General features: G+C 47.8%; 1 protein-coding gene and 1 pseudogene across 1 annotated transcript in view; both read left to right on the top strand.

The window, feature by feature from the left end:
* The first annotated feature begins 6,792 nt into the window (after positions 1-6,792).
* On the top strand, positions 6,793-8,866 carry LOC6604047 (annotated as a pseudogene).
* Positions 8,867-10,349: 1,483 nt separating this feature from the next.
* The window catches only part of LOC6603528, a 118,369-nt gene continuing 114,000 nt past the window's right edge, over positions 10,350-14,718 (top strand). The window contains exon 1 of the mRNA XM_026990943.1: positions 10,350-10,461. Within this exon, the coding sequence (XP_026846744.1) occupies positions 10,350-10,461 (112 nt within the window). The remainder of the gene's footprint in view (positions 10,462-14,718) is intronic.

Below are 14,718 nucleotides of genomic sequence, written 5' to 3'. Positions count from 1 at the left end.
TGGACCGTGGTAATGGTCCGACGACATCGGGGCACACCGTGGCGAAGGGCTCCTCGGCTTTGCGTGTGAGCATCCTACCCACGGCCTTGCGTTGTGTGGTCTTGAGCTTCTGACAGCTGACACAGCCCTATACGTATCGTCGTACTTCCTGGTGTAGTCCTGGCCAGTAATACCGCTGCGTTATCCTTAGGATGGTCTTCCGGATGCCGCGGTGACCTGCTATTGGCTCGTCGTGGCATTCGTGGAGTACTATCGTTTGGCAATTTATAGGCAGCCATAGTTTCCACGGTATGTGTAATTCGCGTAGTCCGGGTATTTCTGGGGTTCGTCTTGGACTTGCTGGATCCTTTGTTTGAGCCAGGTGCATGCTGTGTTGTGTTTTTCCTCGATGCGGGAGAGGGTTTCTAATGGTTGTCTCGATAGCGCGTCTGCGACTACGTTCTGGTTGCCGGTCCGATAATGCACGTCGTATTGGTACTGCTGTAGCTCGAGTGCCCATCTTGCTACTCTACCATATGGGCTCTCGAGGGTATTCAGCCACTTTAGTGCGAGGTGGTCGGTCATCACATCGAAACGGCAGCCTTCGAGGTAGAATCGCAGTTTTCTGATCGCCCAGATGACGGCTAGGCATTTTTTGTCGGTGGCGGAGCAGTTTTCCTCAGCTTCGTTGAGGCGTCGACTGACGTATGCGATGACCCGCTCTTTCCCTTCGATCTCTTGGGTGAGGACTGCGCCCACTCCAGGGTTGCTTGCGTCCGACTACAGGGCGAATTTGACATTGAAGTCTGGGCAGGCGAGTACTGGTGCGGTGGTGAGCAGTATTTTTAGCTCGTCGAAGGCGTCTTGTTCCTGGCTCCACGTCCATGCTTTCCCTTTCTTCAGCAGCAGTGACATTGGTTGGACCACGGTGGCAAAGTTTGGGACAAATTTGCGGTACAAACCGGCCATGCCTACGCATTGTCGTAGTTCCTTCAGGTTGGTCGTTGGCCTCAGTTCTGTTACGGCCGCGATTTTGTCGAGGTCCGTGTGGATACCTTCTTCGCTGATCATGTGGCCCAGGTATTTTATCCGGCGCTGGAAGAAGGCACACTTGTCTGTGTCGATCCGTAAGTTCGCCTTGTGTAGTCGTGCGAAAACTTCCTTCACGTTGTTCAGGTGTTCCGTGAAGTTTTTCCCGACGATGACGATGTCATCGAGATATGCGAATGCGAACGGTTCCATGACGCCGTTGACGGCGTCGAGGGTCCGTTGAAACGGAATGTAAACCGAAAGGCATTACTTTCCATTGGTATAATCCTCGGCCAGGTATCGTGAATGCCGTGGCTTCCCGGCTGTCGCGGGCCATGGGTATCTGCCAGTATCCGTTTTTCAGGTCAAGGGTCGTGATGAAGTGCGCGTTTCGGAGTCGTTCTAGTATGTAGTTTATCCTGTACAGCGGGTGTGCGTCCGGGATAAAACGTTCGTTGAGCTGTCGATAGTTTACGCACATGCGCCATCTCCCGTCCTTTTTACGGACCAGGACAATTGGGGCGCTGTGGGGGCTCCGAGATGGTTCGATTAGGTCTTTGGCTATTAGTTGGTCGACCTGTTCGTCGATGATCCGCCTCATGGCTGCATTTTTTGGGTGGTACCACTCTTTTATGGTTCGGTTGTCCCTCATGACGATGGTATGTTCCTTTAGATCTGTCGTCCCTCGGAGGCGTGCGAGTGTTGGCAGCTCCTCGTCCAGAAATTGCTGTATTTTCGGCGCGATTTCGGGGGGCCATGGGTCGGAGATTCGTTCCGAATCGTCCTTGGACGGTTCCTCGATTCCTGGGTCGCAGGTGTGGTCGAGGTTCTCGGGGAGGATCGTCGTGTTGAATTCGCTTGTTGGGTCAACTTCGCGAGTGTATTCGCTTATGTGGGCTGCTACCGCGAGGGTGTCGACCATGGGAGGGGTGCCCGTGTGGGACTTGGTGGCGATCCTAGCGTTGGACCGACGACTAGTTTGGGCGACGCAGGTTTCGGACAGGCATGCCGACGATGTGCGAGGGGCTGCCTGGGAGGCGTTCCATAATGTCGGCGACGATCGATGGCGTGTTGGCTCTAGGTGCATAGGGGTTCAGATTGGTGCCTCGTGGCGCCTTTCCCGGTTCCTGCCTGAGAGGATGCGGGAGTAGCTGGTCGCTCTCTGTTGTAGAGGTCTTGTGTCTTGTGTCAATGGCGTTGTCGCTGCAGTCCTGGGCCAGGGTGGCGGTCGGAGCCGGTACCTCGAGCGTCTAGCTGCGTGGCGGTTGTTGCCGGTGGGGCCGTGGTGATATTGGGTTTCTCGCCGTGGGCCTAGGGCTAGTGTGCCTCGATGCGGCCGTGGGTTTTGTGTTCCTTGTTTCTCTTGCTCGTGTCTCGTATCGTGTCGGGGGATCCGTTAGCGGCGGGGGTCTCGAGTTCGTGGGTCTTGGGGTGTGTACTTGGCTGGCGGTGATCATTGGCGTGTTTAAAACGGCGCGCTGGTGACCTTGAAGATGGAGGCGCGTGGTGCCACACTGTATCGTTATGTCGATGGCGCGTAGGAAATCCATCCCAACGATGACTTGCTCTAGCATATTTGGTAGTACTAAGAGCGGTATCTGTACCTCTCGCTCGTCTAGTCGGACGCGCGCTAGCAAGATCTGAGTTATCTCGAGTGCCGAGCCATCGGCCAGGCGGATCTGGATGCACGCCTCTCTCAGGTCGTTGTTTTGATGGAGTTGGCGGGCGAGGTCAGCGTTGATGAAGCTTCGCGATGCCCCGGTGTCGACCGTGGCTTCCGTGCGTCGTCCTTCGACGGTTACTCTCGCCACTATCCGGCCTTCGTGTACTTGTAGCGGGTTCTTTAGACGGATGTTTGAGAGAGCGTCGTGCCCGGCTGTTCCCGTGTCAGCTGGGGACGCGAGTCGTTCCCCGACAGGTATTGGCGGCAACAGCCCACAATGCGTGTTCCGCGCTTACCGCACTCCCAGCAGAAGAGGATCGGTGTCCAGCTTCTTCACAGCGCCGACAGGCCGCTGATCATCCGATGTGTAGCTTTCCGGGCTGGAGCGCCGGCTTGCGGATTACGGGGTGTTCCAGTGAGGTTTTCGGAATTTGGCCCGATTCATCTCGCCTTCAATTTGCGCTCGTTGTGCCGTCGGCCATGTGTACCTTGGTGGTTGTCGAAGAAGGATGAGGGTCGCCGGTATGTTTCGCTCCTGGATACTCTCGAACTCTGTGGCCAACATCGTCAGTTGCGCCAGACTTCTCAGTTCGTGTCTTCGCACGTATAGCTGGTACGCTGGGAGAGAGTTGTCATAGATCCAGTTGAGCGCTTTTGCCACGTCATACCCGGCGTGGTGCATGATCAAACGGAGCTCGATGCCAAAGTCCTTGAACGGTTCGCCTACCGCTTGTTTGCGGTCCTTGATCTGGTCTTCAAGTTGGTCGAAGTATCGGGGAGGCAGGAAGAAGGCTAGGAATTCCTGACGGAACTCGATCCATAAGTCGCTCTGTATCGGCAGGTAGTTCATGTCTTCCCGCATGCGAGAGGGCACGCTCTTCCAGTAGTTCCACGAGGGACAATGGGTCATCATGCCCGTCGAACTGGATTCCCCAATTCCGAACCCGTTCCGCCATCTACGCGGCGTGACTGTAGTGACCGTCTGTGGGGTCGTTTCCTTCTGTAGTCGGCAAGATCCTTCTCATGGGCGAAGGCCTTGGCTCCGCAGGCTTTGGGACTCGCAGGCTAAGATCGGGGTTCGTCTTCCGCTTTTCCGTTTGTCCCGATGTGCTGGGCTGTGGCGATCTGGCTCGTCCTGGTGATCTGGCGTACTGTCGCTCGAGTTTCGCCAGCCTGACCCAGGAATCATGTTCGAGGGGCCCGGCGACTAGTTCGGCGAAATTTCTTCGCAAATCTTCCACGTTACCCTCGCGGCTGAGTCGGAATTCCTCCACGAAGGACTCCAGCTTCTCTCGGCGACGTTTAGGTATTCAGCCGGTACTCACCCCTGGTTTGGCGACTAATTCTCCAGGGTAGTACTCACCAGACTGTTCCTCTGTATGGGATTCCACTGCTCTGCTTATTACTCGCGTTTGCTATTTCGTTTGGCTTGCGTTTTGCGGCACTGGGTCGAGCTTCACTGCGGACGTTTCGAATTTATTCGCGGGGTGGTGACACTGTTCGCGTTTCTCTGTCGCTGTGCCGCGCTGTCACAAAATGCATTTCCGCGTAGGGCTTGCTTTTCGCCTGTTCGGCGATCGTGGTTTGACCCGGTTTAGCTTGTGTTTTGGCAACCTGGCGTATTCGACGTTGGCGTTCGTCGCGAGGTTCCGCGGTGTCTGCGCGACCTGGTGTGTTTGGTCAGCGATGTTGGAGTCGGCGCGTGTCGAGTAGGGAGGGGAGATAAATAATATATGCGGGGTGTTGTAACTTAGTAGTGGGCTTATGTTTATTATACGTTGGGGGAAGGATTGTATCGAACCCTTTTAGGCTCATTACAACATTGGGAACTGCCATTTGTTTGCACTCCACCAGTGCAAAACATTGAACTCGTCTTTCATAGGTACTCTTATATTGGAGTACGCTTATATATTCCCTTGTCACTTCTTCGTCTACCTATCCTGAAAGTGGTTCGATAAAACCAGCTACAAACACTCCGAATTTATTTTAGCAATTCACCGACAGGTCTATGCGCTCCCTGTCAAAACGACCCTATCATGTCCTTACACTCTTTAATCGGACGGAAGGGCAAGCAATAACAGCACGAGCAAATTTTATACAATAATTTCCAGAAAGCTTTGAATTACACCTATCTCATATAGACATACGCAAACATTTTTCCACAATCAACAGAAACAACACTTGCATTTTTGTCTATTTTCTGAAATTAGCAAAAACCAGTAATGCCACCGACAGACAACTTAACGAAAATCTCTTTACTTTTTGATCTATTCTTTTTCTTTCAATTTGTTTGGATAACATATTCCACACTGCAGCGAATAAAATAATACACAACGAAAAGAGCGTGAGAGAAACCACAGACACTGTCTCTATCACAACGATTATCGTAACAATGTGACTGCGAGTCATACGAAATGACGAAATTTCATATATGTTCCGTGGAAAACATAGAAACATTAAAGTGTAAAGACACAAATTAAATACGGGGTAATACAACTTAATCAAGGTCTGCTCGAAGTGACTAACGTGTCGTATACTGTGTTGAATTAAGAACTATATATAAAAGCAACTGTCATGACAACGACCAGTAACAACACGAGCATATCCTCGGCAACGCCATTGATGGTCAAAACAACAGTCACAACTTTGCATACGAATAGAGAAACTGAATCGGCAATGACCATAGCTGCCTCTAAAACGAAACGCTCTGGGTATATATCTCCGAGTACATCCGTCATATGCGAAGAAGTTTTCGACGATGCCTGTTTACCATCATCAGACGGTAAGTACTGTTAAACTGTACATTCTAACTGTTCGGAGCGAACGGTGCAGATTTGTCCTAAAGTTACTGCCATCGAGCATCATTGCTTGTTTTTGCATATTTTGTAATCTCTCTTCATTAGCGCTAGCCCCGCTAAAGCTTGTGCTCTGGTTAGCTTTGGCGCTCTTGCATTCGACCTGAGCTTTCGGCTGCTGCTGTAGCTGGGCCGATGGAGCTTGTGCTGATGGAGTTAGTGCTAATGGAGCTTGTGCACAAACATTTAACACAATTAAATACATAACTATTTCGTGAGTCTTTATGTAAAATCAAGGTGCTTGTTGAGAAATGAGCCTCGTAGTTTTTAATTCAATGTTCATGTATATTGCGATTGACCTATTTACACGCTCATGATTGTAGTACACCGCCTAAGTAACTATTTTTACGCGCATAGCTGTGTTGTTGTTTTTGCTCGTGTCCAGAACATAGATGTAATGTTCTCACACGCATGGCCAGACCCGCAGCTGCACACGCACACAGCGATGCGTTCCGTTGTTTGCATTGAGTCCGTCGCGTCGAGTCGTATCGCGTGATCTTCCAATTCCCTTTTGCTCGACTTCTTTTCGCGGAGTTGAGTTAGTAGAAACTTCTAGACGAAACCGCCCGCACGCATACTTTGTACCGCCGCAGAAACGACCCCCCCGCTGTTCTTGTAATATAATTGTACTATAACCACCAATAATCAATAAAAATAAATGAGCTCAAGATATAAACGATTATACAGTCCACTAATTCATAACCAGTGCTATAATTGATATCTTCCTCTAAACATATTGGCGACCCCGACGAGATATGAAGCCTGAACCACGCTCTTAATAATCAAATTACCTATGTAGTTCAGGAAATTTATTATTCGCGATGAAGCTGTTTGCGCTCATATCGGTGCCAAACATATAAAATACAAGTAAACCACACATAAAACAGTGATATTCGACATTTTCCATTACCGACATTTGGCTGCAGTTTGTGCTGTACAAAGGATATAGCCCTACATATATGAATCCGCATAATTCCCTACTTCACATACAAATTATGTTTACGTCCTATTCACCCACCCTAACCACGAGTAACAGGACACCGCCTAGTATCGAATGATTCTGACACTTCAAGCTAGAGTCACCAATTACAAACAGTTGATTCATCCACTCCAGAAACACCACCAATGATGAGATCGATTCCCCACAATCACGCCATACATGGAGGATCAATCCGAGCTAAGCATTAAACCTTGAATTCTCTCACACTTCTAACTTCCTCATGTAATGCAACACGGATCGCCAGCAGCGGTCGCCTTATATAAAAGCCGACGCATCCCCAAATATTAGTCCAGGCACGTATGACATCGCCACGAAGATGCAGACGAGGAATGCGACGCCCAAAGCAAGAGTCTAGATCTCCGAAAGAAGTGCTGATGGAATCTAGCCAGCAGCAGAGAGATCAGTTTACAACAAACAGACCTACAGTTCAGTCGCGGAACTCAACCTTATCTTGTAACATTAAGAAGTACAGCCATTTGAAAATAAAATCTTTTTACAAACGTAAGTTTCAGTTGCGGATATTTAACTATATGTATATATATATCGGTCTCTGAGTGCAATTACACCGTCAAGAAGCGGTTCTTCTTTTAGAAGCTGAGGCAAAAGCAGAACACAAATCGGAACAGTTTGTTTTTCGTCGCTTGGTTTTTCGGCCTGGCCCGTGTATACAGGGTGTTATTTCGTACCCTGGAAAACTCTAGTAGTGCCTCGATCTGATGGAGCTCGCCAGTGGCGCTCGTGCCGATTTCACGACGGAATATTTGGATAACGAGGCGAAATTATATAGCGAGTTAGCCCCACAGAAGAAGCAGTTGAGCAAGGCAAACTCAACTACCATGCCACATCATTTCACCGAAGAAGCTACTTTCAACATTTCAGCTCGGAGGTCAAGGCTGCCGCATCTGGTGTCGGCTCGCTTCAGTAGTGCACTATGGTACTATGGTAGTACAATGAGCAGGAGCTAAGTAATTTGGAGAAATTCCAGTATGCTAGCTTAGAAAAATTATGGAATTCGACTTATGGAAAATCGTTAGAATTGCTTAGTAATCGTTTCCACAAAAATTACCTTCATTTTCAGGCACACGTAAGGGCGATATTTGGGCTACATGGTGTTGAGATGGGATCTACAAGGAGTCTTCCACAGCTCAGCGACAAGGTCAATGCTCATCTGCATGCGATTCGGCCGTTGTCATCATCAAAAGGGGATTTTAGATGGAGTTCTGACTCGAATCGTAACGCAGAAAAAAGAGTTGCCGAGCAATAAGCTGTCCAGGTGGAACTCCTTGGCGTAATTTCTGGAAATACGATACAGGATGATGGAGCATCGAGGAAATGAGTTGGTAACCGAAACACGAAGCACCAAAAAGCATTCATAATCCAAGCCAAAATGTCCTCATTGCTTCATCTAACTATATTAAAAACACAGCACGTAGGTTTTGTGATTCCATTCTCCAATCTAGTCACATTCTCCAATCTCGTTCGCGTCCCGTCAAACTGACAAACAGAGAACAGAACAGCACCAGTTGCAACAGAAGAAGTGTGTGATATACCCCAACATATTACTTAGTATATAAAACTGAAAGCGATGAAATTCCTAATCTGTGCACTACTCGCCGCGGCTTTCTACGTGGCCGCTGCCAAAGTCAAAGTTGAGGAGGAGGCTCTCATTGCGACAATGGACAACTTTAAGCAATTGGTTGCCGACAATGAGTTTATGCTAGTTGAATTATATGCTCCTTGGTGCGGACAATGCAAGGCCCTCACTCACGAGTATGCCAAGGCTGCTCAGCAGCTAGCCGAGAAGGGCTCGCCAATCAATCTGGCCAAGGTCGACGCCACCGTCGAAGGTGATCTAGCTGAGCAGTAACAGGTGCGTGGTTACCTCACAGGGGAGTACAACGGGGTCGTCAGGCCGCCGACATCATCTCCAACGTGGCCGATGCTGAGCAGTTCCTCAAGAACAACGAAATTGCCATCATTGGTTTCTTCCAGGAGGCCAAGATCTTCACCAAGACCGCCTACGCCCTGGACTCGTTTGTCTTCGGTGTGAGCAGCAGTGCAAAGACAATGGCGTGATCCTGTTTAATCTGTGTTCGAATGCGAGCTCACCAAGGAGACTCTGATGTAGGTCGCTCAAGTACAGTCACTGCCCCTGATTGTGAACTTTAACCACGAGAAGGAGGAAAACAAAAAGAGCTAACACGAAAATCTAACAACAATGAACAGAAACATGCCTACAACAAACAACAGCAACAACAAATGGCATCGTAAACTCTGTAGCTTATTTCTTTGTTCTATTTGTATGCAATTGACCGCACAGGATCGGCTAGAATCTCCTCATCCAGCAAATGAGTTGTTATCATTTGGCTGTTGCGTCAGGTCGCTGGTCTCCCGCCCGTCCGCCATCCCAGCATTTGAGACTCAATTTTATCTTCGCATAATCAATTTTTCAATATTTTTATACTCGATATTCAAAATGAGCATTGGGGTATATCAGATTTGTGGTAAAAGTGGATGTATGTAACGTCCAGAAGGAATCGTTTCCGACCCCATAAAGTATATATATTCTTGATCAGCATCAATAGCCGAGTCGATTGAGCCATGTCTGCCTGTCCGTCCCTATTAGCGCCTGGTGCTCAAAGACTATAAGAGCTAGAGCAACGATGTTTTGGATCCAGACTTCTGTGATATGTCACTGCTACAAAAATATTTCCAAACTTCGCCCCGCCCACTTCCGCCCCCACAAAGGACGAAAATCTGTGGCATCCACAATTTTAAAGATGCAAGAAAACCAAAAACGCAGGAAATGACCATATCTTTAAGACAGAATCTGAATTGGATCGTATTATTATTATAGCCAGTATCAAGAAAAAAATTTCATTTTTTCTCGCCCTGTCTCTCTCTAACACACACGGAGAATAGGCTTTACTTAGAGTAAAACATTAGCGCCTAGATCTCAGAGACTATAAAAGCTAGAGCAACCAAATTTGGTACACAAATTTGGTCACAAAAGACGAAAATCTTGGGGGTATCCACAAATCTCAGAGACTATTAACGCTAGATAACCAAATTTGGTATCCGCACTCCTGTTAGATCTCACTATAAGACTTATATCACAAAATTTCGACCCACCCCCTTCCGCCCCCACAAAGAACGAAAATCTGTTGCATCCACAATATTGAGGATACGAGAAAACTAAAAACGCAAATCATAAATTATGACCATATCTATCAGATTGTTGAATCTGGATCAGATCAGATAATTTTTATAGCCAACAGGAACAAATCAATTTGCACTGGCTACGTAGCCCCCGACGTCACGCTCAGACTGATTTTCTGTCTCTCTCGCACGCACTCTTTGTCGTGTCTTTTAATATTCGCGGCGTATGGCGGAGGAGAGCCTGACTAAGTATCGGGTATAAATGTAGAGTTGCGGTCTCCGCAGCAACTTACAACGTTCCCCCTCATTTTGTTTGTATCTGTACTTGCAAAGAAACTTTCAACGCTAACATGTGCCTGTGGATTGCATAAACTTAAAATTCAGTTTTATTGAAGAATGAAGCAAAATCGATCAATTTTAATATGTAATTCTTTAAGTTTTCTTTTTTTTTAGAATTTTTAAAATCATTGAAGATACTGATTAAGAAAGTTGGTAGCAACATTAAAACTAGAAAAAATATCTAACATGTTTTTAAATTTGGCCCCTACTTTGCGCTTTAAGAAAGCAAAGAAAATTCATCTCTGCCTCAATTTTTTTCATCCTCAATAGTTTCAGCAGACACGGCCCGCCAAAACATCAAACATCTGCATCTGCTAGACCGCACATGCCAAAGGATGAGGAGGATTCCCTGTTTGAGGTTGTGAAGCGGTCTTGGGAGCTGGAAAATTATTGCTCTTCGGAGGAAACTGCATCGAGTGAGGATCTACTCCGCGAGCGTTTGTTCAAGGAAAACTACTCTCCTCTCGAAAATGGACAAATTTCGTTTTGGCTTTTGACTAATGCTGGTTTTGAGTCTCTTGGCAACGTTTTTTTCGATGGTTCCGCTAATACCACATCTGGGCGCTCTCTTAATGACTTAGTTATGGCTGGCCCAGCCATTCAGCCAAAATTATTCAACAAACTGCCACGTTTTAGCTTCTAAACGATTGCTCTTTGCGAATATATATGCAAGATGTATCGCTGCCTACTGATGAAATCAAGGTGTACAAGCTGGAGACCGTTATATATAGAACTAGGCCCGCTGCTTTTTGGGCCAGCATGGCCGCATAAGGAGCTTGCGCTTGCATAAAATCGAATGTCCAACTGAATCGCGCATGGCCTTCTAAAGTTTCGCAAACTATAGACTTACCGGAGCGCACACCTATGCCGCAGGTTGGATCACTCATAAAGATTTTGGCTGGAAGCCAAGGGAAGCCGGCTTTCAAGTCGGCAAAATACCATTTTTATCAAGTCGTCGGAACAACAGTGCTAGCTCTTGAAGAGCAGGGTCACGCTGATGGAGCTAGTGCAGCTCCGACCGCAAACACAGAATAAACATTTAACAAATTAAAATAACTATTTCGTGAGTCCTAGCGCCCGACGGTTTGTACGTATCCCGTTTTCCACAGCCGTAACAAAAGACGATGCGATCCCCTACGCAATGTTGATACAGATGACCCTGACAACCACAGTTCCTACTGCGGGTTACTGCCGCAATATCTAGCTGTTCTGCTTCATCGACCTCAACATCACCATCCTTATCTGTCTGCACAACAATTTCATGCACCTGTCGTCGTATAGGAATACGCTTCGGCTCAGCGCTGCCCACTTTAGCCACTGATTGCAAAAAGCGCTCGCGAGTACGCAATATGTTGCGCAATTGCGCTACGGACAGAATTGGAATGTATAAAATTTCATGTTGGTTATCGGCCAAGATATTCGACTTTAGCACTTCCAACAGCGACATTTCCGACATGGGGCTGACTATTTTGTCGGACAAGGTTACAATGGCTTCGTAGATTGTATCAAATGGTTCGTGCGGCTTCTGCTTTCGTTGAACTATTGCCGCACGAATTTCTAGGTCGCTACGCCCCTCTCTAAATCGAGTTTTTAAAGCTGTACTTAGCTGCTGCGGAGGGTACACTTTTATGGTAACGCCAAAACCACTCGCTAGCACTGGCTTCAAACAGGTAAATGGCGTTTCTGGCAACTAGGTCGAGATTATCTTCTAAGGTCGGCTTGGTTAGGGCTTCTATCCAATATATAAAATCGATTATTTTTCCAGTCCTATCTGTTCGTAGTCCCGCTATCTGTTGGAATCCACATGGGGTTACCCATAGAATCATTGATTTATCGGGACACCTAGAGGCTCTCAAGTGGGTATTTGGAACCACTGTTAAATGGTTTGGTTTTCTCCACTAGGCTTTGAACATCCTGAAACTTGATTATTCGGCTGCTGTACCGTTTGACTTACATTGTCTTAGTCAATTTGGGCCAGGGCGTCCGTCAACGCCATGAGCGGCCCGCCTGTCAGCAGGTGCCCGGGAGTCAGCGCGTCTCCGTCGCTTGGGTCTGGGCTTAGGGGTCCTAGCGGGCGCGAGTTGAGTACCGCCTCGATCCCGACCAGCACGGTCTCCAGCTCCTCTGCGGTGAGGAGAGCGCTTCCGACTGCCCGTAGGAGTAGGCCCTTGGCAGACTTCACACCGGCCTCCCAAAGTCCGCCCATGTGCGGTGCTCGAGGCGGTATGAAAGCAAACTCGCACCCGCTTCTTGACGCAAATTCGCGTATCGCGTCCGCTTCCGCTTCTATTTTCTTCCGCAGTTCGCTGAAGTGGCGACATGCTCCGACGAAATTTGTCGCGTTGTCGCGTTGTCGCAGTTCACGCGTTGCGGACATCATCGACGACCGACGAACCTTTGGAATGCCAACAAGAAGGAATTAGTCGTCAAATCGGAGACAATTTCTAAATGATTCGCCTTGGACGCAAAACAGACAAATAACGCAATTTAGGACTTATAAGGGGGCCTTCCACGAATTTTCAGAGTCGTATAGACTGGGCCACAAAAATCAACGCCACATACTGAAAATGGGCGGAGAGCACGGAGCCGGTCTGCGGGTAAGTTGCCCATCATTTGGGTCTGGAGTAGAGGCTTGCATTTAAAGCAACAAATACACTACCTAACTGTCGCCCTGCAGACCGCCTGAGCATTCACTATCCAAATGCGCTGTCTAAGGATACTCACGAGTGCTCGTGGGCCGGCATGAAAATTCGTTTGATGCAGATAGCGAACGTATGTCTGCACAAACTGCGAGCGTTTTGTCAATAAAAAGGGAAACTTGGCATTATATGACATAGGAGCGTTAACTAGTAGCCCCCCAACTCGCAACAACGAAAAAGAGCACCATGTCCCGGCCTCTTCATGGATGAAGGGATTCAAGCGCTGAAGACTGGGGCCTAACTTGGTGCCTTTACGAACCCTTTCAATATCTTCTTGAGACTCATTTTTCTGTGTTATTTCGACTATTTTTAGAAACGCCTCGTCGTATTCCACGGATGACGGAATTTTTCCACAGTTGAGACTTTTGTCTTTGCATTTTCGGATGAAGCGGAACACGAAAACGAACACTCTTAGCAGTTTGAGGTGTGACGAGTATCCCTCGACTACATCCACTAAATAATTTGGCTTGGCCGCGACGGTCAGTCCGACCGATTTCTTCTGACTTTCCATCTGTAGCTCTTCTTCGGAAAGCTCGAAGTGTGGATTTCTGGGCCAGCTCTCTTCTTCAAACTTTAAGAACTCTGATCCACCAAACCAGATCGACTGCACGATTTCCTCTACGTCACAACCTCTCGAAACTATGTCTGCTGGGCTCTGTTTTGTTGGCACATGCCGCCACGTAGCTTCACTTGACCACTCTTGAATCTCCGCTACTCGGTTCGCAACGAATGTTGACAACGACGAAGGGTGGGATCTGATCCAATGAAGAGTAACTTCTGAATCTGACCAGAATATCATTTTCTCAATTGGAACCTTGAGCAGTGATTTGATTCGGTGACAAAGGTCTGCTAGAAGGTGAGCGGCACATAACTCAAGCCTTGGGAGCGTTTTCGTCTTGAGTGGCCCTACTTTCGACTTTGCAGTCAACAAGGAGACCTCGAAACCTTCTGCAGTCTTTCTACGGATATAGACGCAGGCTCCATAAGCTCTCATGGATGCGTCGGCAAAGGCATGTACTTGAATCGGTGACATGGGATCAGTATGCACAAATCGAGGTATGGTAATCTTCTCTAACTAACCCAAGGATTCTTTTAATAAGTTCCATGCTGTTTCCAAGTTCATTAGAATGGACTCATCCCAATCTAGCTTGTTAAGCCAAAGCTCCTGCAGTAGGATCTTTCCCTTAATTACTAAAGGACTTAACAAGCCAAGGGGGTCAAACAGCTTTGATGTCACCGATAATATGTTCCGTTTTGTCGCTCGGAGACCCATAACTGACGTGTCAATTTGGAACTTAAAGACGTCTTCGTGTGGCAGCCACGATATTCCTAACGCCTTAGTTGACTCTTAGTCCGAGATCTTTATCGGTTTAACTGTGCTCTCGGATGCGGTGACCTCAGGTGAGTTCGAAAACCATTTAGTCAATTCAAACCCAGCAGTTTGAAGAACCTGAGCCACATCAGACTAAATTGTCTTTAACTCCTCTACGCAACCAGCACCAGTCAACATGCCATCTACATAGAAGTCGGAGTCAATAACTTCAGCAGCTTTAGGGAATGAGAGTTTTGCAGACTCACTCAACCTCTTCAAACACCGAATAGCCAAAAATGGGGCTGGTCCAGTCCTATATGTTACGGTGTTGAGCTGGTATATTCTCAAGGACTCAGACGGGTCTCTTCTCCACACTATGAGCTGGAATTGTCTATCCGCATCAGCGACCCAGCCTTGGCGATACGTCTTCTTGACATCAGCTGTCAAGGCGTACCTGTGTACTCCAAATTCATCGTCAATGTCTATATCTTCAATCTTCTCTTGAAGTTCGCGTGCCGTGTCAATGCTACGCATCAGCGCTTCGAGTCTGCACTCGAGCTCCGTCAATACCAGCGGAATATCCCCCTCTTCTAAACGGTCCGCTAATAAACGAATGCCTTTGACACGGCAACTGCGCTTTTTCTTCAGCTCTTCAAAGGCGATATTGTTGGCTTTTGAGGCCA

The sequence above is a fragment of the Drosophila persimilis genome, unplaced genomic scaffold, assembly GCF_003286085.1.
Source record: "Drosophila persimilis strain 14011-0111.01,24,50 unplaced genomic scaffold, DperRS2 tig00000631-arrow-arrow-pilon, whole genome shotgun sequence".
In the NCBI taxonomy this organism is placed as follows: domain Eukaryota; kingdom Metazoa; phylum Arthropoda; class Insecta; order Diptera; family Drosophilidae; genus Drosophila; species Drosophila persimilis.
The sequence above is the reverse complement of the archived record's forward strand: the minus strand, read 5'-3'. Positions and strand labels throughout refer to the sequence as shown.